This window comes from Pogona vitticeps, chromosome 2 (assembly GCF_051106095.1).
Source record: "Pogona vitticeps strain Pit_001003342236 chromosome 2, PviZW2.1, whole genome shotgun sequence".
Taxonomy (NCBI): Eukaryota; Metazoa; Chordata; class Lepidosauria; order Squamata; family Agamidae; genus Pogona; species Pogona vitticeps.
This window is the reverse complement of record NC_135784.1, coordinates 7,078,539-7,102,936: the sequence shown is the minus strand read 5'-3', so window position 1 is coordinate 7,102,936 and position 24,398 is coordinate 7,078,539. Positions and strand designations below refer to the sequence as shown.

The following is a 24,398-nucleotide window of genomic DNA, read 5'->3' as shown; positions in this document are numbered from 1 at the left end:
ATTCAAATATTAGGATTGAATTAGGGAGTTCTTGCACTGACCCTCATCCAGCTAAAATTGAAAGCTCAGGAAAATTAAAAACTAGGACAAGTCTAGATAGGGACGCAGCTGGGCCATCCTCCGAAGATGGAAATGGGCTGCCCGTACCACAGATGCCACCTGGGTTTCCATGGTGAGATCCTGGTCTAGGTAGATGCCCAAGCTGCGAACTTCACTCTTCGTGGGAAGAGTCACTCCCCCAAAGGAGAGGGAGTTTTCCCAACCCACCGATGCCCATGTGCAAGACTTCCATCTTGTCTGGATTTAACCTCAGTCCATTTGCCCTCATCCGCTTCCTTTGTGAGGAACTAAATAGAGATCAGGAAACCTTCTTACATTTCCTTGTTTTTAGTTCTTTGTGTGCATTTCTGGGGACGGGTGTGTCTGGGTGTCCCTTGGAACAGTCACCCGAAGCCCGTAGGTTTTCACAAGTGTCTGGGGGCGCGCGTAATAACTCCGGTATCCAGAATGTTAAAGAAAAGCACCTGAAAACATTTCTCTCAATCCAACTACTGGGAAAGAGTGCAAGTAAATGAAATAATACTCTGATATTTATTCCATTAGTTCCATATGGAACCAGTGGGAGCCGATGCCGCTTCGTAAGGGATCGGGTGTCAGACTAGAAGTTGGGAGGTTTCTCATAAAATCCCAGATTTGTCCTGGCATTCTCTGGTGGGAAGGCCACGACAAGCCTGTCGTCAAAAGTCACACCCTATAAGGGGATACAGTGTGTGCCACAGTGTATATTTTCAGAGAAGGATGCAAGAGATTGTTCAACACAGTAGGAGTATACTCTGAGTGTGTGTTTGTGTGCACGCGCATGTGCGTACATGTGCGTGTTTGCATGGGAAGGACCAAAATGTCATATTTTCACAGTGAAGTATTCTGACCAATCAGAAGGTGTCTGGCTGTCAGATGTGTTATACATGTTATAGGATATGAGAGTTTATTAAAATAAGTCTGCTACATTTTAATGAGGTGCAAACATAACTAAGTACAATATGTCAGCACTGTGAGTTTATTCTACTCTACATACATTTTGAACAGTAAATGTTCTTTAATGTTTTTTACAAAGGCCATGTGGACATTTTACTTACTATCACCTGCTGGAAAGAACACACACAAGGAGAGAATACAAGTTTTTGTTCTGTAAATGTTTTTTTAACAACACTTGAAGCTGCTGTGCACAAACTCAACAGTTGCATTTTATCAATAGAGAACTCCTGTCCTCTGAAGATGCCGGCCATAGAGACTGGCGAAACATTAGGAAGAACAACCTTCAGAACACGGCTAAAGAGCCCGAAAAACCCACAAGAACCATTAGATCCCGGCCGTGAAAGCCTTCGTGAATACACTTCTGAACACCTTACATTTCCTAAAAACTTTCATTACGGTTTCAGGGGCGGGGGGAACTGGCAGTAATACAGTGTTTCCCTGAAAATAAGACAGGGGTCTTATAGCATTCTTGCTCCAAAAATAAATAAATAAATAAATAAATAAATAAATAAATAAATAAATAAATAAATAGGGCTTATTTTCAGGAGATGTTTTATTTTTTTTCATGTACAACCATCTACATTTATTCAAAAACAGTCATATCATCTTCTTCTGATTGCTGCACAAGGGTGGAGGGCAGGCTTTCACTGAACTGGGGCTTATTTTGGGAGGAGAGCTTATATTATGAGCGTTGTGAAAAATCAGACTAGGGCTTATTTTCTGGTTAGGTCTTCTTTTTGGGGAAACAGGATAGTATTCTTACTCTGAAAGTGCATTAAAATATCCTTGCCACCCCTGATTTTCTTTCTACTACTATATCCTCAATAAATCTTTGGACCCCAAATACAACATTAAGAGAGGAAAGTGGATTCCTGTTCACTCTGAAAGGCGTATCTCAATCTATAAAGTGCCCCTTTTACATTAATGATACATGCTGGAAATGGCTGTTTTTTGTTACCTCCTTGAAGTGTGGAATTTCTGCCTGCTCCAGCCAGAGAGGTTTCCAATTTTCTGATATCCAGGAGGTCTGTGATTCCTCAAGGAAGTGATTCACTTAAATCCAATTCTATAAGAAGACATTTATTCTCTTTCAAGGGCAAAGGATATTTTTAAAAGTCACATACAGAACACACCTTCAGACCAAAGGACTTCCACTCTAACTGTGGGCCTCACCTTTTTCCATGGTATTTCACGAGGCCCCACACAGCACAAGAAGACCAGCAGAAGACAGAGGCCCATTTTCCAGAGCAGATACTGAAAGCACAGGGTGTCTGCAAAAAAACAAAACAAAACAAACAAACAAAAAACAAAAACCTCATCCCATCCCTCACATGGAAGAAGGTCCGGTTACCCTGGAAGCTTCAGCCACCAGATGGATGAAAGAATATGAAAACTTTGAAAGAGGATTTCTATGTGTTGTTTTGCAAGATTCTCCCTTCTGTCAGTTCTTGAATGTTTAACACACGACCCACTGTTGCGAAAGCTGTTTCCACATCATATCGTTTGGCCAGAATCCTTGACATTACATTGGAAGAATGTGACCTGATTGTGTATTGTGCATTGCCTAGGTATAAAACCTGACAAAGTTAACTTCAGGAGACCTAGTGAAGAAATGAAGTCCGGTCATTCTGTGTGCGTTGTCTTCTGCAGAGTTATCCTTTCAGATGAAGGTCTTTCCATATTCCATGCATTCCGTGTTCCTGTGTGAGTTCTTTGGCGTGGCCAGAGGCAACAACTGCGACCGAAACGCTTTCCCCATTCCATGCATTTATGGGAATTCTCTCCCTGTGGGTTCTTTGATGGGAATGCAGATTTCCTTTGTGATTGAAGCTCTTCCCAAATTCGATGCACATATATGGTTTCTCCCCTGTGTGGATTCTTTGATGTCGCTGTAGATGTTCACTCTGCTGGAAGCTCTTCCCACATTCCATGCACTTGTATGGTTTCTCCCCAGTGTGGGTCCTTTGATGTGAACTGAGGTCACTGCTACGACGGAAGTTCTTCCCACATTCAAAGCACGTATATGGTTTCTCTCCTGTGTGGATCCTTTGGTGTGAATATAGATCTACATTCTGACAGAAGCTCTTTCCACATTTAATGCATTTATAGGGTTTCTCCCCTGTGTGGGTTCTTCGATGTTTAGCATATGATCCACTGTCACTGAAGTTCTTCCCACATTCCGTGCACTTGTATGGTTTCTCCCCTGTATGGGTCCTTTGATGTAATTGTAGAGACACCCTCTGACTGAAGCTCTTTCCACATTCAAGGCATGTGTATGGTTTCTCCCCTGTATGGGTCCTTTGATGTGATGGTAGGTACCACCTCGAACTGAAGCTCTTTCCACATTCCAGGCATGTATATGATTTTTCCCCTGTGTGTGTTGTTTGATGTGAACGAAGGCTACTGCTCCGACTGAAGCTCTTTCCGCATTCCAGGCATAGATATGGTTTCTCTCCAGTGTGGATTATTTGATGCGAACGTAATTCCCCACTCCGACTAAAGCTCTTCCCACATTCCAAGCATTTATATGGTTTCATCCCTGTGTGTGTTATTTCATGTGAACTCAGATGTCTACTCGACCCGAAGCTCCTTCCACATTCCATGCACATGTATGGTTTCTCTCCTGTGTGGATTCTTTGATGTTTACTATATGTTCCACTGTCAGTGAAGCTCTTTCCACATTCCTTGCAGAGATAAGGTTTTTCTCCTGTGTGAATCCTTTGATGTCAATGTAGGTACCCACTCTGACTAAAGCTCTTTCCACACTCAAGGCATGTATATGGTTTCTCCCCTGTATGGGTCCTTTGATGAGATTTTAGGTACCACCTCTGACTGAAGCTCTTCCCGCATTCCATGCACATATAGGGTTTCTCCCCAGTGTGGGTCCTTTGGTGTGAACTAAGGTCATTGCTACGACTGAAGCTCTTCCCACATTCAATGCATGTAAATGGTTTCTCCCCTGCGTGGACCCATTGATGGGAACTAAGCTTACTGTTCATGCTGAAGCTCTTCCCAATTCCATGCATTTATACAGTTTCTCTTCTGTCTGGGTTCTTTCATGCGAAAGTTGATGTCTACTCATACCAAGAATCTTTCCAAATGCTCTTAAGTTTACAGAACATCTGCCCGCTGGGTGATTCGAATCTTTATACAAGATCCACCATACTAGAAGTGGAGTTTGCAACCTCTTTGAAAGATAGGCTTCTACTTGCTGTTTCCCCACAGACTGGTCTGTCCCTTCTTCTTTTTTCTTTTGTAATCATCACTGGATTGAGGGTCTCAAAAACATCAGAGGCCAAAGAAGCACAGGATTTCTTATTATTTTTTCATTCTCTTCTCCCATCCCCTTTATAGTCCATTTTAGTTCCAAACTTCATTTTCCCTCTTTCCTGCTGATTTCTTTCCTTGTTGTCCTTTTTTTACCTGAAATAAAAGGGGAAAGATTCCTTAGTTCAGTACAGAAGCAGAAGGGATCATGCCCTGTTTCATTTTCAAGGCTCCTCCCCTCCTAAGCACCCTATGCTAAATCTGTTTTTCTTTTAGAATAGGCTTCCCTTCCCAAGTTAAACTACTTGACTCTTGGACTGAATCCTAAATCTGTTTCAAAATCAAGTATCAAAATCGAAGCAAGAAAGTTTCAAATATGTGGCAATGAAACCATGTCAATTTCTATTATATCATTAAAATTGTAACATTTTTGTGCCCTACCTCTAGAAGAGCAACCATAATCCATTATTTCCAGTTGTGTCCCCTCTTCCTTTCCTATTTCAAATTGTAGGATAATTCAGTTCTTTGTCACTTTGTAAATGGTAGTGTTTCTGGGGACTCCTCTTCAACCCCTGAAGCATTTGCGTCAGCATTCTATGACTCCCTATCCTATTTCACAGAGACATGAAAAACCTGGAAGAGACTGTCCAGGATTTTGTGGTCTGGTACCATCAGTGTGCTGATGACACCCAACTCCATCTGCTTTTAAAGAGCTGAGAGAACTTTCTCTCAGTCTCTCAGACCTCACTGTGTGGTCACCCAGCTCTATAGTGGTCACCCAGGATCTATAGTAAAGATGGGGGTATTCGTACATGAATATCCCCTCACAGTTGCAGATATTGAGGGTCTGGCCCTAGGGGGCCAATCACACATGATTCCACCGCTGCCGCGAGCCCCGCAGTGCCTTCCTATCGCTTAGTTACTCACGATGGATTACCAGAAGGCGGGATGACGAGTCTCTCTGCCACGTCGAAGAACGACAATCATTACGTGCTCTCTCTTTCATCAGTTTCAACATTCAGTGTGAAAAACAGCAGTATTCTTGCATGAACACCAAATCAATCGAGTCAAATATTTTGACTCCAGCTCCAAGCTTCTCCATCCAGTAGAGAATTATAGGTATTATAGACATGAACTAATAAATGTAATATGAATCTTTGTGCCAATGACATGGACATGAAAGATCTCATCACTTCTTCACGTATAGCACTTCTAAGGATTTCTGAAGTCACATGATCCCTGGGAAGAAGCAGTTTATGGTTAGTTAAGCCAAAGAAAGATGAATGGAATCTGCTGATTGGTATGCTTGTAGGATACTGATTCCTTCAATGTGTTTTATAAAACCTCTGTGGGGCTGGGAACCCTTGTTTCCCCACACCCAGTATTTAGTGAGCTGCAAGACAACTCAATTTTTCACATCTCTCAGAGATCTTGGGGGAATTAAACTCCCTGGCTGGTCAGAAATAGGAAGCGAGAGGCAGATCACTTCCGGTTTCTAAAAAAAAAAAAAAAAAAAAAAAAAAGGCTAACACTCAATTCAATGAGGCCTGAAGAGAAAATTACATTGAAGAAGCATGTTTTGTCCCTTGTCAATTTTTGCATCAAATCATGGAGTTTTCACCTCACCCTTGATCCCATTTGGTCTCTCCTCCCTTCCCCCCCCCAAGCACATTTTGGATCCAATCTCAATGGAGACCCTTTGAAGTTGAAGTAAAGAAAAAAAGGCGGAGGGGCGCACGGGAGGGAGGGTTTTTTTCTTCTGGCAGCCCTGGAGCAGGAAGGCTGCACTGCTCTACCCACTGAGCTCTGCTTCTCCCACGCCACAGGCTTCTTCCAGGTCGAGATGGAAACTTCCCGGATGTCTTAAGCTGGGACCTTGGCATCTGGAGGCAAGAGGGTCCCCATCCGGTCTGGATCAGAAAGGATGGCGGGGGAGGATTGGTGAAACAAATCGGGGGGGGGTAGAGGTTGGCAGCCGGAAAAGGAGTCCGGGAGGCTCCTCGGAAGGGAGGGGTCAGCGCTCTGAACAGGAGGGGACGATGCCGGGAGATCCAGGTGGTCGTTCCATCTTCCTTTCCTCCCCCAGGAGCCCCTCTGGAGCGCCTTGCCCTCCCCCCCCCCGCCGTGGGGACCCGGAAGGGGCGCCTCCCTCCTCAACCCCTGCCTGGGGGATCCCTCCAAAAGCCCCCCATCCCGGTAGCTCCACGCTCGGCGATCCTCCTCACCGGGAGGGGGGCTTTCCCCTCGGAAGGGAGGGTCCTCAACCCAGTTTTTCAACGTCCTCCCTCTCTCTACCCCCCCCCCCCCAATTCCCACCCGGTCTTCTCCTCCTCTTGGGGGGCGGGGCAAAGAGTCCCGGAGAATTCCAGAGCTTGGCGCATCCGCGGTTCCTCCTCTCCCTCCCTCCGGCGCCACTGCCCGCTTCGGGTCGCGCCTCTCGCCTCCCTCCCGGTCCTCAAAAGCGCCAGGACTACCGGGAGGGGGAATCACCCTCTCTCGCGTGCCCACCCCCGCCAAGGACCTGTCTCTCTCCCCCCGTCTGCCTCCCCTTCGCGAGGGGGTCCCCGAAAGGGGGGGAGCCGGAGGGACCCTCCTTCCCTCCCGCTTCGCTTTCCACCTGCGGATCCCGGAGCCCCAAGGGGGGGACTCAATCCATCCCCTGCCCCCCCGTCTTGCCCTCCCCCCTCCACACCGGGATCTCTCTCTTCCCCCTCTTCCCCCCCCCCCCCGCAGGAGTCCCTCCATCGAGCCCAGGACCCGCCCGGTGGGTCGCCTACCTTGGCCTTTCCTGTGCCCTCCACGTGTGGACACAACTCCCTTTCTTCCCCTTTCCAGGACATCGCGGGGGAGGGGCCCTCAGCTTGGCCCCTCCTCTTCCCCCCCAACATTCCCCCCCTCCTTCGCCTTTTCCGCTTGGATGGGACCTCGCCCCTCAGCCCCCCCCTTTTCTTGCCCTCCCAGGTGGGGTCTGCCTCCAGGTCTCCCCGGGATCCCTCCGTTTTCCACAAAGGCATCATCTCCACAGGATCCTCTATTCCTCTTCCTCTTTTAGGCATCCTTCAGTCTCGAGAGACTATGGTTAACGTGCTCTGTATGGAGGTCTTGGAACAGCGTCTAGTGTGGCTGAGAAGGCCAATTCTAGAGTGACAATCTCTTCCACACTCAAGACAAACACAATCTGTCCCCTGTCCAGCTCCCTTATTTTGCTGCTTTCGGGACTGCCTCTTTGCCTCGGCCTGCTGGACAATGATCTCTTGAAATTGGGAGAGGCCATGATGCACCACAAGAGAGGCTGAATTTCTGCTTCCCACATGGCTGTTACCACCTCTAAAAAAAGGAGAGGCATGCCTGTCATATCAGTTGCAGGGCACAGCAGGTATCCCATAGGCCAGTGGTTCTTAACGTGGGCAATAATGCCCCCCAGGGGGCGATTTCATTTTTCAGGGGGGCGATGGAATGAAAAGGGGCGGCGTGGGGGCGCTGGAGCAGAAGGGGGGCGGTAGGGGGGCACTGGAGCAAGCCAAACCTGTGCAGATGGCTGCAGCCTTTTTACAGTGTGCATGAATATATATTTTCCTCCAATTTTAATTTAGTTTCAGACTTTTTGTCTTGAAATTTTTAGTTCCTGCATTTGTTTTTATGCCCTTTTTATATTTCTTTTTGCGTCTTAAAATTCACTTGCAACTAAATTGTTAAATGTTACTTTTTGGGGGGCATTTCATTTTCTTGGAATTTAATTTTGTTTTCAGGGGTCATTGGATTTAAGTGTCTAAATAAATAAATAAATAAATAAATAAATAAATAAATCACTGCGGGGAGGGGGGCGATGATAACTTCCTCAATGGCTCAAGGGGGCGTTTCTTTCAAAAAGGTTAAGAACCAGTGCCATAGGCCATCCACCCATCCACCTGGATGAGGGGCTCATATCATGATGTATTCCTCAACCAATAATAATAATAATAATAATAATAATAATAATAATAATAATAAGAAGAAGAAGAAGAAGAAGAAGAAGAAGAAGAAGAAGAAGAAGAAGAAGAAGAAGAAGAAGAAGAAGAAGAAGAAGAAGAAGAAGAAGAAGAAGAAGAAGAAGACACAGAACCTATCTAGATCAGGAGCTACACTGGATGCCAAACTGCTTCTGGGTGCAATTCCAAGTGCTGATTCTAACTTATAAAGCCCTCAGCAGTCTGAGTCCAAGCTATTTCAACAACCACGTCTCTCTTCCTCCACGACGAACCATTCAAAATGGATCAGAAATAATGGGATAGTAAAATCAAATTGCAATGGAGGGGAGAATTTGCAGCAGGGGGGGAAAGCTTAGATTCCCATGGAAGGCAATGCATTGATGTGGGAGTGTTATATAGCTCCAGACGCATCGACTCCTAGGCGGGATCATCATCCTTTCTTCTTTCTGCTCTTCCTCCAATGATGGAGCCCCCCTCCTCCGAGGGACACCAAAAGGTGCGCCTCCCCCTATCTCTTTCCCACCCACCCCCATCGCAGCCCCACCCTACGATGCTCTCCCTTCCCTTTCTTCCTTCCCTCTCCGCCTTCCTGTTGGATCAACGGCTCCCGCCTCAGCCGCGGAGGCTCCACCGCGCAGGCGCCCCCTGGCGATTGCGGTTGGCCGGCCAGGCGGAGATTGACGGGGGGGGGGGGGAAGGGCGCAGCCGTTAAATTGAGCGGGGAAAGGCAGAAAAGCATTTCCTGCTGGGGAGCGTCTTCCCCTTCCTGGCCTTGGAGATGGGCGGTGTGTGTGTGTGGGGAGGCGGCCGGCAGTGGGGAGGGGGTTGAGATGGGGTTGGATAGGGTGTCCCACCTGGCCTTCTCCTCCCCACCTCCGTTTTACCTCAGGGGCCAGAAGATAGATATGTGTGTGCACCTCAAGAGGCCAAATGGTTTCCTGTTGCCTTAAAATTATAAATAAAATAATTACTCCAGAAACATAAAGCGCCTAAACGCTTGAGAGAAAGGAAACTAAGAACAGCACCTCCTGAGGGAAAACTTGCTAATCCTACCAGAGGCCCCCTTCTTTCTCCTCCTCTCAAAAGCACACCTGGGCTCTGTCCATTCTTCTGCACAGAGAAAGGCACCCGGCGAGTAAGGGTGGCGGAGTCCATCTTTGGAGGATTCCCATGAGGGAAAGGGACCCTGAGGGGAAACAAGAGGCACCCTTATATCTATGAAGATTCTCAGTCGTCCAAGGGAGTTATAACAACTGGATTTCTTCCATATTAGGTTGAAACAAGGATCTCCCACCAACTCTCCTCAGACTGAAGAAGCTCCTTGTATCAGTAGGGAAACACTTCAAACCTAATAAGGAAGAAGTCCATGACTCAGCTTCCAAATAGCCACCTAAAATGGACTGAGGAGCTAGGGTAAGGGGCAGAGGAAGAAGCCTAGAAGACATTCTCAATCTCAGGTAAATTGCCTGGATCAGACCCCTCCTCCTTCTTGCACCTGCCTTCTACCTGGGGGCTTTTGCTTTAAGGTGGGGGTCTCCTCACAGGAAAATGATGCCATATGATGCAGACCAATGAGAGGGGGCAATCTGGATTGCATGGAGGAAACCTTCCCCCCCCCATGCTAGTCCCTGGAGGGAAATGAGGGACTTTAAAATTTCCCATCTCTGTCTCTCCCAGCCCTCCCCATAATTGTGCACCCAGAGCAGCCACTTCCTTCCAGATTCTGATGCAAGAAACTCACAAGGCTACCTTGCAAGCAAGTTCGCTGGAAAGGAGATGGGGAAAGGAGAGGCAGGCACATTGCTCCTGGTTCTGTTTGTCAAGCACCCTACACTGTATTCCCACCCCATTTCACCTAAGAAATGTTTCTGTAAGACATTTTAAGTTCTCTGGAGTCATTTGCTTACTACTGGGGAAGCTGGCAAAATAAGTCTCTTCTTATTCACATTCACCTAATACAACATGAACAATCTGAACCACCACCAAATGCTAAAATCTGTGCACCCAAGGCCTTGGCAACAGCACTAATACAGGAGTTGCTTGTAGAATTTGCAAAGTTCAAGTGTCCTTTTGATTTCAAAGAGAAAAATCAAAGATTATCTTCTTCAACTGAGTTGAGTATCCATAAAAGGCATCATACAGTGAATGGAGTGTCAGAAGAGGCATCAGGAGACAGGGCTCCAATTTCTTTGACATGCTGTTGAAAGGGAGGAGAGAATGGGCCAGCCTAGCCTCATGAGAGGCGGCTTTTTTATCCTGGAAGAAACCACTGGGAAGGCTCACCAGTGACTCCCTGTCTATCATACCTGCAAAAGCAATGGGATCTAGAGAAGGATCATCGCGGATGATATTCATATCTAACAAAAAAGGTTATATGAAGTCTTTTGGTCCATCATATAGCCTGCACCAAAGCCAGAGAGCAATAGTTACTGTCGAAACAGTGGGCACCACAAAGAGAATTCACTACTCTGGTATTTCCTAGTGTGTACCCTTTCCAGGGTGTGTGTGCAGTGGGCTGTTGATTGGGAAAAGAATCCTGTGACCCTTTTCCCCACAACACTAAAACTAAAATCTACAAGGTTGTTTATCTGGTCTGGAAACCAACCATGTGAGGTAGGAATGACAAAATACCCAGAAAAGTCTGAAGTGCAAGGCACTTTCCTCAAGAACACCAACCCTTTTTCTTTCAGAGTGACCACACAGCTGGAAATAGCATTTTATTATTATTAACAATTGTTCAAAAATTATATTGGTTCAAAAATAAATTCAAAGTTGAACCGCAAGAAAGCTCGGTGGTTTACGTATCTAACTCTATGGAGCCAGAGGTTCGGAGTTGAGTCCCATTGTGCCTACTCATCAGATGCTGGACATGATCCAAAGGGTCTCTTTTCAGCTCTGCAGTTCTATGATGATGATAAAAATATGAAAAAGATGTGAAGAAGATCCTTAACAAAAGACAAAGCTTAGAAGGCTAATTCAGAGGTTATTAAGAGAGTAGACAATTCCAGGATAGTTCTAAAATAAAAAATCCTGTTGTGTAGCTACACCTGCATAACTTGGATTTGTTCCAAAAAGCTGTGAAGTTGGCATTTTGGAGGAAATCTTATAAAGGACGTGTTTCAATAGGCACAGTTGCACATTCAGTTCTGGAGCTTCTTCTGTAGTTCATTGTGTATTCAATGGCAGTTGGTTACACCGGAAGCTGTCCAGTGAGGCACAGAGATTGCAAACCCCCCCCCCCAAATATACACCAATGGACATTTACAATTGAACAAATCCAATTGATTTTCACAAGAGCTTGTAATTCTACAACCTAATTATAAATGACTAAAACGGATCTCCATACAGGTTTTCTATTTTTCCCCAAAAGTCATTATCAATACAATCCTGCACTAGAAAAAGACAGATCTCTAACAAAAAGTGTGGTTTTGCACATTTACTTTTGCAATGCGGCTTCCACTGAAAGAGGAAAGGGAACATACCATAGTTCTTCTACTGAACATCTACCCAAAACCGAGACATCTATTCAGCTTCTCTCCAATGTACTTCCTACAATGTCAAATACATTGTGTGCCTTAACTAAATGCCTCCCACATTCTACATAAACATGAGCACATTCCATGTATGAGAAATAAACTGTTACTCCTTTGACATTTAATTTGTTTTCCACTCCAATGGTAGCTCTTTCCAAATCCCAGCTTGTGTGGTTTGGCCCTCTGGTGTCCTCTTTCACATTGAGTAAGGCCATTGCTCTTGGTCAAGCTCTTTCCACCTTCCATGCAAAATATGGTTTCTCCCCCGAGAGTTCTTTGATGGAAAGGAAGGCCATCACTCAACCTGAAATTCTCTCCACATTCTGTGCAATTATATGGTCTCTCCCCTGTGTGAGTTATTTGATGACTAGAGAGAACACAGCTGTTCATGAAGCTCCTTCTATATTCCATACTTTTCTGGTTTCTCCTATGAGAATGTTTTGATGTACAGTGGTGCCTCACTTGCCGTTAATTCGTTCCAGCGAAATCGCTATAGAGCGAAAACGTCAAATGAAATTTAAAAAACCCATTGAAATGCATTGAAAACCGTTCAATGTATTCCAATGGGCTGAATACCTGCTCATCCAGTGCAGATCCTCCATATGGCGGCCATTTTCGATGACTGTAAAGTGAGAAATCCGTCCTAGAAAACAGGGAGGGGGGATTTTCTTCAGCCGGCAGCCATTCTGAAACCTGACGATCAGCTTTTTGCTGATGGTCGTAAAGTGAAAATCGGTTCCCAAAGCAGGGAACCGATCATCGCACAAGGAAAAAAAACCAATTTTAAACATCGTTTTGCGATTGCAAAAACATCAACGTAAAATGAATTGTCATAGAGCGGGGTAATATCCAGTGGGGCATGACTGTATTTTCATGTGATTTGATTTTTGATCCAACCTGAAATTTTTTCCATATACCTTATATTTATATGGTTTCTCCCCAATGCAAGTTCTTTGATGTGAACTAAAGTTCTTGTTAATGAAGCACTTCTCTCATTCCATTTATTTGTATGGCTTCTCTCCTACATGAATTCTTTGATGTCTTCTGAGATGACTGTTTAAGCTGAAGCTGTTTCCACATTCCATGCATTTATAGGGTTTCTCCCCTGTGTGTGTTCTTTGATGTAAACTAAGGCTATAGCTCTGACTGAAGCTCTTTCCACATTCTGCACATTCATATGGTTTCTCTCCCGTGTGAGTTCTTTGATGTGAACTCAGGTGACTGCTGTGCCTGAAGCTCTTTCCACATTCTGCGCATTCATATGGTTTCTCCCCCGTGTGAGTTCTCTGATGTGAACTAAGGTGACTACTATGCCTAAAGCTCTTTCCACATTCCATGCACTGAAATGGTTTCTCCCCAGTGTGAATTTTTTGATGTGAACTAAGGTTGCCTCTCTGACTAAAGGTCTTACCACATTCCTTGCATTCAAATGGTTTCTCTCCAGTGTGAATTTTTTGATGTGAAGTAAGGTTAAAGCTGTGACTAAAGCTTTTCCCACATTTTGTGCACTCATATGGTTTCTCCCCAGTGTGGATTCTTTGATGCGATCTGAGGCTGCTGTGGTCACTGAAGCTTTTCCCACATTTTATGCATTCAAATGGTTTCTCCCCTGTGTGAGTCCTCTGATGTAACCTAAGGCTACTGGTTTCACTGAAGCTCTTCCCACATTCCTTACATTTATATGGTTTCTCCCCAGTGTGAGTTCTTTGATGTGCACTGAGGTTACCGCTTTGGCCAAAGCTCTTTCCACATTCCATGCACACATATGGTTTCTCTCCTGTGTGGGTCCTTTGATGTGAAAGTAGATGTCCATTTTGACTAAAGCCCTTCCCACACTCCTTGCATTTATATGGTTTCTCCCCAGTGTGGGCTCTTTGATGTGAATTCAAGATATCCTTCCGACTGAAGCTCAGTCCACATTCCATGCATTTATATGGCTTCTCCCCAGTGTGAGTCCTTTGATGTGTGGTAAACTGACAGTTGTACCTGAACCTCTTTCCACACTGCAGGCATTTATACTGTTTCTCCCCTCCAAGGGGTTTTTCACATGAAATAACTTTACTATTCATGGTCTTACTCTTTCCATTATTCTCACATTGGCTTGGTTTCTCCATCAAGTTGACTCTAGTATGTGACATCTGCATTAAATTTGAATGTATTTTTGCTGTCGAGAAACTTTTCCCTTTGTTTTTTGGTTGGTGGCAGCTATTTCAGACTTCCAGAAGTTCACAGACATCAGAGCTCTGATAAGTTGGAGATAAGTATTTTCCTCTGTTCTCGACTTGCTTCCCTTTCACCCTTTCCATTCCTTCTCGGTATCTTTTTTCTTCTTTTCCTGCTTCACTCTTGTTTCTTTTCAGTGGCAGAACAAGTGATTCCGTAGCATTCTGATTCTCCCATTTGTGACCTGATGTGAGAAAAAAATGGAGTGCAGAAGATGGAGAAGTGCAGCACAGACAGGAATCTCACTGGGGATCAAGCCAAGGTGTCTGCTCTGTCTCTGAAACCCCTCCCCCCGACAAAGGGAGGAGTCCCATAGCTGCACCAAGACCAGCCCCTTGAGGAGAAAGAAAAGATTTTGGTAACTCAATTCCATTTCATCAGGTGGAATGTCAGCAGGGTCAGGGTATACAAATTATTTCCCGATAATCATAAAATAGTTTTCTATTTTCCTTTTTCTGATAAAATACAAGAGGCAGATGAGCCTTCAAGTTTGACATAACTAGGGAAGTGAAAATTTCCTGTGTCTAGGCTGGGTGTCCCCCATTTTTATGTCTGCTTGCAAGAAACAAATCGGAAATTCTTCAGTATTTAGTGCTGTTATGTAAACAAATATACGAGAATTGTTTAATGGAAATAAGATTGAAGATAGAAAGACCACAGGGGATATACCTACAGAAAACATATAAAAATGGCTCAGTTACATAGAACTGAGGAAGATAAGAAATTGGCATCAAATTATCCATACTATACAAATATGAGTCAATGTACTAACTGCTAAAGACTACAAAATATATTCCTTCATAAAATAATATAAAATACCATTGTTGTTGTTTAGGCATTAAGTCATGTCCTGCTCTTCGTGACCCCATGGACCAGAGCACGCCAGGCCCTCCTGTCAAATACTATGTGACTCACCAAATGTGACAAAAGTAAAAAATTAAATCACATTGGGACATCAAATGGCATACTTTAATAAAAGGTAGCTTTAAACAATTCCAATTTAAGTAGCCTCTTAAAAGCTGGGAGAGAGGGCTCCTGGCAAATCTCTACTTGTAATTTATTTCAAAGATCTAATCTAATCTAATATGGACAGATATGGAACTACAGGAACTTAGTTCAGGCCCACCTGAAAAAATATTTTAGACAATATAATAATAGTAAAGTGGTACCTCGATTTAAGAACTTAATCCATATTGGAACTGCGTTCTTAAGTTGAAACGTTCTTAAAGTTGAAGCACCATTTCCCATACAATGAAAACCATTTAATCCGTATCTGCTGTCTTTCGTTCTTAAATCGAGGCGCTGTTCTTAAGTCGAAGTATTAGTTCCTGTAGGAACTAATGCAAAGCCGGTTAATCCGTTATCTACCATTAGGAAGTGAATTTTTTAAAAAACATTTCTTCTAAGATGAACTTAGGTCAAAAAAGGGCAGGAAAGGGTGTTTTTTGTGTTTTTGTTTTTTTTGTTCTTAAGTCGAGGCTCCATTCTGAAGTTGATGCAACTTTTTGCGAACGGAGCCATTCTTAACTCGAATCGTTCTCATGTAGGGACGTTCTCAAGTCAAGGTACCACTGTATGTTAAAACAATTAACAATCCCTTTTTAATAAAATATGCTATTAATTTGGAACAAGGGTAGCATTATATTTATTGCCTCAGAAAGGAAAAACAGATAAATATAAGATAATGAAAGGGACAACAAGTAAAATTTTATAAAACACTATCAAAAGCAGAGGTTAAACAAGATTTCTTCAGCCAATGTGGGAATATGATTAGAAGAGGAAATAAATACTGAGGTGTAGAAAAAAATATATGGGATATCAGAATATTGAAATCATGTATATAAGGATTAAAGAAATATGTGTAAGATAATTTGGTGATGGCGTTTAACTCTGGTTAAATTATATTGGATACATACTAAGTTTTCTAAGACGTGTTGGTGAGTTTGTCAGAAAGCTAGTGCTTATTTTTGTATGTGGATCCTTTTTGGTCTCTATAGGTCACTGCTGTTCATTTAGAGCTCAGAGGAATGAAACCACGTGATGGTTTGCTTCTTCTTCCTGCAATGGATTTATGGCCTGAGCGATGGCTAGGGAGGTGGAAGGGGAAGAAGGACTATTCCTATATTGCTCCCTCCACCGCTTCTCATTATGGGATGACCTAGAAGGCATAGGGAGAAGGATGAAGCAACAATAAGTCTGCCGCAAATCCCAGTTCATGTTAGTGATTCCAACATTTTTTGAATCACGACTCTCTTTTTGAGTCACTTCGTCCTCTCACCTTGGTGCAGAATAGTGCAGTACGAGTAGTTTTAAACCTGCCATACTACTCTCATACAGTACAGTGGTGCCTCAACGTACAACCATCTCAACGTATGACCATTTCGAGTTGCGACCAACTCTGGCCACAAACAGAGTTGCAAACAGAAAAGAGGCAGGGAAAAAAGGTGGGGAATTCAAATTAGACAACCAACCCTTGGTTGGCAAAGAGCTTCTTTGTAGCTCTTTTGCCCCAACAGTTAGTGTGTGTGTGTTTGCAGAAAGGACTGCCTGGCACTGCTTTCTGTTTCTGGGTGGGTACATTTACATCGTTTTGCAGGGTGAGTTTGGGCGGGGCGGGGGGGCTATGTTTCTGTGCTGTGATGTTTTTTAGTGTTTTTCCCCCCAGCGCCATCGCATTCCAATGGGGCTTCCTGTGCTGTTTATTTTTGGTTTTTTCTTTCTTTCAGCCCCATCGCATTCCTGTGTGGTGTTGTTTTGGGTTTTTTTAAAAAAATTCCCAGCCCCACCGCGTTCCGATGGGGCTTGCTGTGTTGTTGTTGTCGTCATCATCATCATCATCATCAACAACAACAAAACAAAAACAACAACGACGATAACAACAACAATACTACTACTACTAATAAAATAATAATAATAATTCTCTAGTGGGCGACTATATGTAGTTTCTTCAGTCTTCTGTATCTGCTGTATTCAGATTCAAATGTCTGCATTAACAGTTCTTTAACCTTTAATCTTCTTCTAAACATGAATTGTCCTGAACATGAATAGGACATTTAAGAGCACGAACTGTTTTTCTGAATGTAGCTTCTTCTCTTGCCTACTCCTTGCTGCTAAGAGCTTCCTCTTGCATAGCTGTGCCACATTTGGCTTGAGAGAGGAAGTCGTTTGAGACCCTCAGTATGGCTGTTTTAACATCTATATGAGACCGCTGGGTGGGGTCATCAGGGGGTGTGGGGCATCATGCCATCAGTACGCTGATGACACCCAGCTCTACATCTCCTTTTCACCAACTGCAGGAGATGCCGTTCTGTCCCTTCAGCACTGCCTGGGGACTGTACTGCACTGGAACGGATTAATGGGGTTTCAATGTATTCCTATGGGAAATGGTGCTTTGACTTACAACCATTTCGAATTATGGCTATCTTCTGGAATGGATTATGCTCGTAAATCGAGGCACCACTGTGTTTCCCAGCACCGCAGGTCATTGCACTGGTTACCCATCAGATCAAGAACATATTATAAGGTTCCTGTTCTGACATTTAAAGGATTACATTTCTCTTGCCCTAGCTATTTAGTGGAACTTGTGGGGTGGCATATTTCTCATAGGAGGACTCGATCTGCAGATTTTGGTCGTTTACTAGTCTCTCGGAGCAAGGTGGCTCACTCCAGACTTAGAGCCTTTTCTCATATGGCCCCAAAATTGTGGAATTCTCTTCTGCGTTACCTCTGCGTGGAACCAGAGCTGGACAAATTCAAACAAGACATAAAAACCTACTTGTTCAACCGGGAACCATAGGGAGTTGACCATGGAAATAGGCAATAATTGGGATAGGATTACTGTACTTCAATTATTATATTGTTTTTAAAGCTATTTTCATTGTGTATTGCCAAATTGAATGATAATTACTTACTGTATGTTTTTATCATTGTAATTATGTTGTGGCTATATTTTAACTGTTTTTGACTATTGGAATGCGCTCTGGTGTAGAGCACAATATAAATAAATAAATAATAGTAATAATAATAATTAAAATTATTATTATATAATAGCCAAGTACAGTGGTGCCCCGCTTGACAACGATAATCTGTTCCAGCAAAATCGCTCTACAGTGAAATTGTCATCAAGTGAAAAAAAACCCACTGGAACGCATTGAAAACCAGTCAATGTGTTCAATGGGGGAAATACCTGCTCGTTTTGTGAAGATCCTCCATAGGGGAAGCCATTTTCGATCGATGTCTTCTGGAAATAGGTCTGGAAAACAGCAGGGAGCCATTTTGAGACCTGCTGATCTGCTGTTTCTAATCGTCATGAAGTGAAAAAGTAGTTCCCGAAGCATGGAACTATTCATTGTTAGGCGAAAAAACCCATAGGAATCATTGTCACATTGTTAAGCAATTTCGTCATGCAGCGGGGTCATTGTCAAGCAGGGCACCACTGTAACCTGTGACCCGCCTGCCACATTTTGTATAAAACCACATTTTTAATGGGGCAAATTCATCCCTTTTCAGAGAAAGCAGAGGCTTCTTTCTCCCTCAAAGGGCATGTTTCTCTCTCTCTCTCTCTCTCTCTCTCTCTCTCTCTCTCTCTCTCTCTTTTACGCACAACTCTCTCTCTCTCTCTCTCTCTCTTTAATATCCCGCTCTGAAAGGTCAAGGCAGAAATTAGTCAACAAGGGCTACAATACAATATAAGGTGGCCTGTGACTGTCCCCAGAAAACACTTTACAACCCGCTTGGGCGTCGCAACTCACAGGTTGGGAAACACTGTACTAAGTGGTGAGCAGGAGAACATATTTACACTTGAGCACCGCAGGGAGGCCTCATCCAGGGCACACCATCTGGCTGCTTTTTCCAACAGGGGAGTCCCAACAGGGCAATCAGAAACATCATTCACAGTCTATGCCCAGAAGGCAAAGGGATCCTTACCTGGAAAGACTTTGTCCCCAGAGGTCTTCAGCAGGAGGTCCTCGCGCAGAGCTCTCTCAGCTGCATCCAGAAGATTCCAGCCTCCTTGGGAAAGATACGTGGCCAACTCCTCAAAGGGCGCCGGCAGCTGAAAGGGAAAATCACAGGAAAACCCTTCTATATATAACAAACGTTTCAACTTAATTAGGAAAAAGTCCAGTTGCCATGACTTAACTTCCAGAGACCCTCTCGAGGCAGCATTCTGGAATTTATCTCCCATCGCTTCAAGCAAGGGGCCACCAAGCAACCCGTCTCCTCCTCTCTTCCCTCAATGATCGCCTTCTTTTGAAACTCAAGATTTCTCTTCAGGAGGCAGGGAGACAATGCAGCCACATGGCAGGCCCCCACCAGAAGCCCTAAAATTACGTTTAACCAGTTAAAACTGAGTTTAAATATTTTATCCTTTTGCATCTTCAAGAATAGCCATATAATGCTGTGTGGGAAGTTCACAAACTCTGAATGGGAGCCAAGGCTAGTTACTGCCACAACCAACTCTATCCCACGGAGTGGCTGTGAAGACAAGAACGTTAGGATCATATGCATCTCCTCACCCTCTCACATTATTCCAGTGTTCCACTATTCCGTCCTTCTCTTGCACAAACACCCTCCACAGCGCAGGGCCCTTGTCCGCCTGACCCCAACATCCCTCCGGAAGGGCATCCATCCCACTCTTTAAACCATCCATCCAGGTCTCCCTCCTGGTCCTGCCTCTTCCAGAGACCCAGGAAAGTCCTTCTTCCAAGAAGTAAAGGAGCAGGTAATGTTTCTCCCTAATTTTATACCTCTCTGGCCTGTGTAGGAAAAATAAGCCACATTCCTATAATGATTTTCGAAGGCTGAGTGGCAGAAGCGCTCTCTTCCCTCCCCTCCAACCACACTCCCAACTTAACTCCTTCCTTGCCATCTGGGGACTATTCTTTGCGCCTTCCTCCAGAGAAAAGAGAGCCTGGTCAGTTCAGTTCTATCACCCTCCCCATGAGAAGGGGAAACTGACCTCCTTCCTCGAGAAAAATGGGACTCTATTGGCAGAAGGACTAAAAGGGAGAAGCTCCCTTTCTTCTTCCCATTATCAGATCCCGGCAGAGAGGAGAGCCAAGGCTCAGCATGCTTTGGAAAGGCAGGTGCCCCATGGCTCCAGGGGGAGCAGGAAGCTGGAGGGGGGTGTTTGAGAAAGGACACGTCCTCGTATTGCAACAAGTAGAATCTGAGGCATATGGGGAGAGGGGTGTCAAGTGGTCGCTTCTTAGTCTTGCAGGGAGGCTCTCCATGCTCAGTCAAATCAGAAGCGCCTAAAGAGGAAGGGCAGGTGGGAGAAAGGAAAGGGCACTCCGCCCCTCCCTGGATTGCACCCGGATTTCTGGCCCCAGAGGTATACGCAAACAACAGAGAGAGCAGGAAAGGATTGAATTTAGCTGGGATCAACCTGGGCTGGGGAGAAAGACAGGAAATGTGCATGCATGCACGCGCGCACCCCGCCGCTTGCAGCATCTCCTTTTGGGGTCCTAGCTCCCCCAGAGGTATCCTGGAACCCCAGTGCACAGCAATCCTTCGACTGCCATCCCGAAAAGCTCTCGCATAGCGTTTTTCTTTCATGGGGGAAGAGACGTAGTTTCACTGGGAATGCGGCTGCTCCTCAAGCCTTTCGGCGGACTGGCTGGGTGCGTGGGGGTCCCTCTTTTTCCACGGAGGGCCTCTTTGGAGAACAGCAATTATAACTGTATTTTAAATCATATATTGTTTAATATATTTTTAAATATTTAACTTATTGTGTTTTTAAACTGTGTGAATTTTAATGTTGTGAGCCGCTTTGGGTCCCTTGTTGGGAGAAATGTGGCATATAAATAACAACAACAACAATGACTGCTAGCCCATACTGCCCCATTCCTTGCATTCTCCCTTCCCTCCTTTTTCACGAGGGGAGTAAAACTTAGCTAACTCCCCCCCCCACTTGTTTGCCCACCTGAGGGGTAATTTAGAAACCAGTCCTCTGAGCATGGGCCATTTCCCACCGGAAAAAGGTTAGGGTTAGGGTTATAATAAAGGATACCACCAAGATTCCTTAATTCTACACTGTATTATTTGAGGGAAGGCCCAATTTTCTTGAAGGAAACAGACAAGAGGCCTTGATCTTCCTTGCCGACAACTGCGCAAACATGGATCGCCAAATAACCCAAGAAAGCAGCAGGGGAAGCCAAACACCTTCCTGGATCACAGGGAAGGCTTATTTTATTTCACCCCCCAGCTGCTCTTCCTTAGATGAGGCGTTCCAGAGGGACACCAAGATCTGCTTCAAGCTAACCATGACAAGGGCTGCCAACCCAGGGAGAAAACTGTGGAAACACCAGATTTGGTGTTTCTTCCTTCCGTTTCACAGAACCAGGGCAAAAACTCCCAACCCAACCAAAAAAGCACGTAATTTAAAAAAGCATTTCTTGCCATTTCTCATTACCTCTAATAATATCTTCTTCTCCCCAGACCTGCCACTGCCTGCCCCCTGCAGCAGCTGAGCCTTTACCCACAGCCTGGGATCAGGTCCCCAGAGGTCCAGGTTCAAATTTCTGCCCCCCTTCCTTGCTTTTGCTTTTCTTACTTACTTAGGGACAACCAACTTACTTTGGTCCCAAGTACAGGAGACCCCCCCCAGCGAGTCCATGCAACTTTCTCTAGTCAAATTGTGCAGAAGCGCAGGGATTGAAAAAAGGTCTATGCTAGGAGATGGAAGGTTCTATTCCGCTTTTTCATCTCAAAAAAACAAAACAAAACAAAACCACACACACACACACCCCGAAATGCCGGAGAGATGTCTTCAGTTCACCCTTCTGGATCTCAAAAAAGGGAAGGAGAAATTCGGGAGAGCTCCACGCCAGACTGACCAGGGGTTGTGTCTCACCAACAGCACCTGACCTTTTTTGTGAGGTTGGGCAGAGTATGATTGGAAGCAAAAATAGTAACACTCTGCACATGTACAGAGAGGCTAGGAGCAGACAGGCAACGGGGATTCTTGTGACATGGGTTCAAATCCCCACAAAGCAGGCATGTGGGTTTTGGAATTGCTACTTAATCCACTCCTTGATCCTATCACCCTACACTGATTTTATTTTGATTTATATATATTTGCCTGATGCTTCTGACAGCCTTGCTTAAACTAAGAGTCTCCATAGGCAACATTCTTCTCCAGAAAGTATCAGGAACCAGCCAAGTAGAAACAGCCTTGTATAGTGGTAAGTATCCCCGCCTGTCATGCGGGAGACCGGGGTTCGACTCTCTGACGGGGAGCCACTACTTCTTTCCAGCGTGGAATCGAGATTCCTAACATCTGTCGTGCTGCAATATGGTCTACCCTATTGACCTTTGTTAGGCATTACCGCATAGATGTGAGAGCACGCAATTATGCTGGATTTGGCTGATTTGTATTGGCATCCTTCCTACCGTGACGTCCCACCATCCCGGTAAGTGAAGCTTGCCAGTCACCCATTTGTGTACATTTGCTGAATGTCTCGGAAGATTTTAGAGCTTAAAAGTACAGTTAGTGGGATGCACCCCTGGGGAGCACATGCTCCACCCACCTAAGATTCCCCTCAGTTCCTAGAATTTGTCCGCCGGGCAGAAGAATCATTTAATATAACCCATGCCGGACATAGGGGAAGATGTGTGAATTCACAGAGGACCACTAGAAGAACCATGGTTACAGGTAGGTAACCTCTTTTTCTTCTTCGTGGGCCAAGTGGGACTCTGCAGGAGAAGCCTCCGGCCAAGTACAGAAGAGTTCAGCCCTTGCAAGAGAGACAGACCAAGCACTCGAGGAAACAGGTGCCATTGTTCCTGGAGGCCGGAAGCCCATCCCTGTTGAGAAGGGTTCATTACCGGGCAGGCGTTGCGCTCCGAGCTAGGGAGTGGCTGCCGGTAGAGAAAGGCTCAAAGTCTCTACGCTAAAATGTACACCCACTCTTAAGTTGCACTTGCTCCTCCCAGATTAAAATCAAAGGTTTTTTTAAAAACATCCGTGAATATTAAAGAAACAGGAGGAAATGCCAGAACTTTAATGTGGGGAAAAAAAAGAATTATCCACCTCTTAAACGTGATGGAAAATCAGGAAAATTTAGCCCCCCCCATCATGCGGACTTAATAGGCTATTAGCATGAACCTAAAATACATGGACTTTAGACCAACCCAGTCTGTGAGGGCAGAACAGGCTTTCCTTTATATTACTTGATTACCAATGGGTTTTTTTTAAACGGAGTACTGTATTCTGTAGTTTTATTTGTGTTTTTAATATTACTTCTACTTAATATACCTGTTTAAATCTTTTTAAATACTGTAATGATTTTAGCTTTAACACTATAAGCCTCACTGTGTCCTTTGGGGAAAAGGTGGCACGTAAATATTATGAATACCTGCATAAATAAAATATCTTTTGAACGTACTGCATTCTGTTGATTGTATGGTTGTGCTTTTTGAGCCTAAGAAAGAAAGAGATCTCACCTGCCTTGCAAAGGTTGGGAGGATCTGGAAGTTGATTCTTCTCTTTTAGTCCAGAGAAAAGTGAGGAGGAGAATTCAACTCCGTCTCACCCCTGCTTCGGGAGAAAAGAAAAAAAAGAGGATTATTCCAGAGGCTTTCTGTACAAGGATTGGAAAGGCAGCTAAGAAGCAGGTGTGTGTGCACAAAAGGTGACATCCAGAGGATATTTTTGGATTCCAAGGCAAGTTGCCAGGCTCAGCCCCTCCTCCCAAGCTCACCTCTACCTTCTGCCCCAAAACCCCATTTGTGGGACTCTTTCCTGCCCCACTTCCTCCTCTTTGCAACCCTTGTCTCTGCTTCCCAACCAGGTAGGTCCTTGCAGCCTTAAAGTAACTTTTCCAAGCTTTGGCAAAAGAGGTGGGAGTGAGGTTCCTCCCCCCACCCCCGTGGACATCGAGGCCCCTTCCTCTCCTTGGATTTTACACCCAGGTTTTGTGGGAAGGATAGGTGGAGTGGGGTGGGGTCTGCTCACGGGGAAAACCCAGGACGACACCCCCCCTTTGCACATGCATGCACACACATTGGGGCATTACAGGGAGGGGACCTGAGGACAAGATACAAACTCCCCCCTCCTCCCTCTCGAATATCCCCCCCCCTCAAGAGGAGACCCCAAGAAAACAAAAGGCCTTCCTTCTTGCAAAGGCGTTCCTACCATCCAGACGGAGGGGGAAGATTTGCAATCCGGATCGTGCGGAACCCCCCCCCCTCACTCCACGCACACACAAACACACACTCTCATCCTCTCCCCCCCCCCCCACAACGTCCTGCGATTGCCCACCTCCTTCCAAGTCCTGATGCGGGAAGACTCCCCAGGAGGCCCCCCTCCCAGGAAGTGCCTCTCCCCCCCCCGCGAGCCATAGAGGTGGAGGGGGAAAGAGGGGCAGGC

General features: G+C 45.0%; 1 protein-coding gene and 2 long non-coding RNA genes across 7 annotated transcripts in view; 1 reads left to right on the top strand and 2 right to left on the bottom strand.

Annotated features, from left to right (window-relative positions):
• LOC144587335 (uncharacterized) overlaps window positions 1–2,327 on the top strand; it is an 8,909-nt gene extending 6,582 nt beyond the window's left edge. Inside the window, exon 2 of the long non-coding RNA XR_013542495.1 lies at window positions 1,256–2,327. This is a non-coding gene — a long non-coding RNA (uncharacterized LOC144587335). The remainder of the gene's footprint in view (window positions 1–1,255) is intronic.
• LOC140703831 (uncharacterized) lies at window positions 1,571–24,398 on the bottom strand. 5 transcript variants are annotated; one of them, XM_078387283.1, is made up of 6 exons: window positions 24,291–24,398; window positions 23,474–23,564; window positions 18,953–19,079; window positions 18,213–18,278; window positions 12,809–14,210; window positions 1,571–3,390 (listed from the first exon to the last, which is right to left on the bottom strand). In XM_078387283.1, exons 5-6 carry the CDS (start codon window positions 13,945–13,947, stop codon window positions 2,688–2,690), a joined length of 1,842 nt encoding a protein of 613 aa, XP_078243409.1. In that variant the 5' UTR covers window positions 13,948–14,210; window positions 18,213–18,278; window positions 18,953–19,079; window positions 23,474–23,564; window positions 24,291–24,398; the 3' UTR covers window positions 1,571–2,687. The 5 variants fall into 5 exon arrangements, with proteins under 5 accessions (XP_078243409.1, XP_078243406.1, XP_078243407.1 ...); XM_078387280.1 differs by lacking the exon at window positions 1,571–3,390 and having other exon boundaries at window positions 10,975–14,360; XM_078387281.1 differs by lacking the exon at window positions 1,571–3,390 and having other exon boundaries at window positions 10,975–14,360; window positions 24,165–24,350.
• Window positions 3,618–7,196, bottom strand: LOC144587292 (uncharacterized). The gene is made up of 2 exons (XR_013542444.1): window positions 7,080–7,196; window positions 3,618–4,458 (listed from the first exon to the last, which is right to left on the bottom strand). It is a non-coding gene; the product is annotated as an uncharacterized LOC144587292 (long non-coding RNA).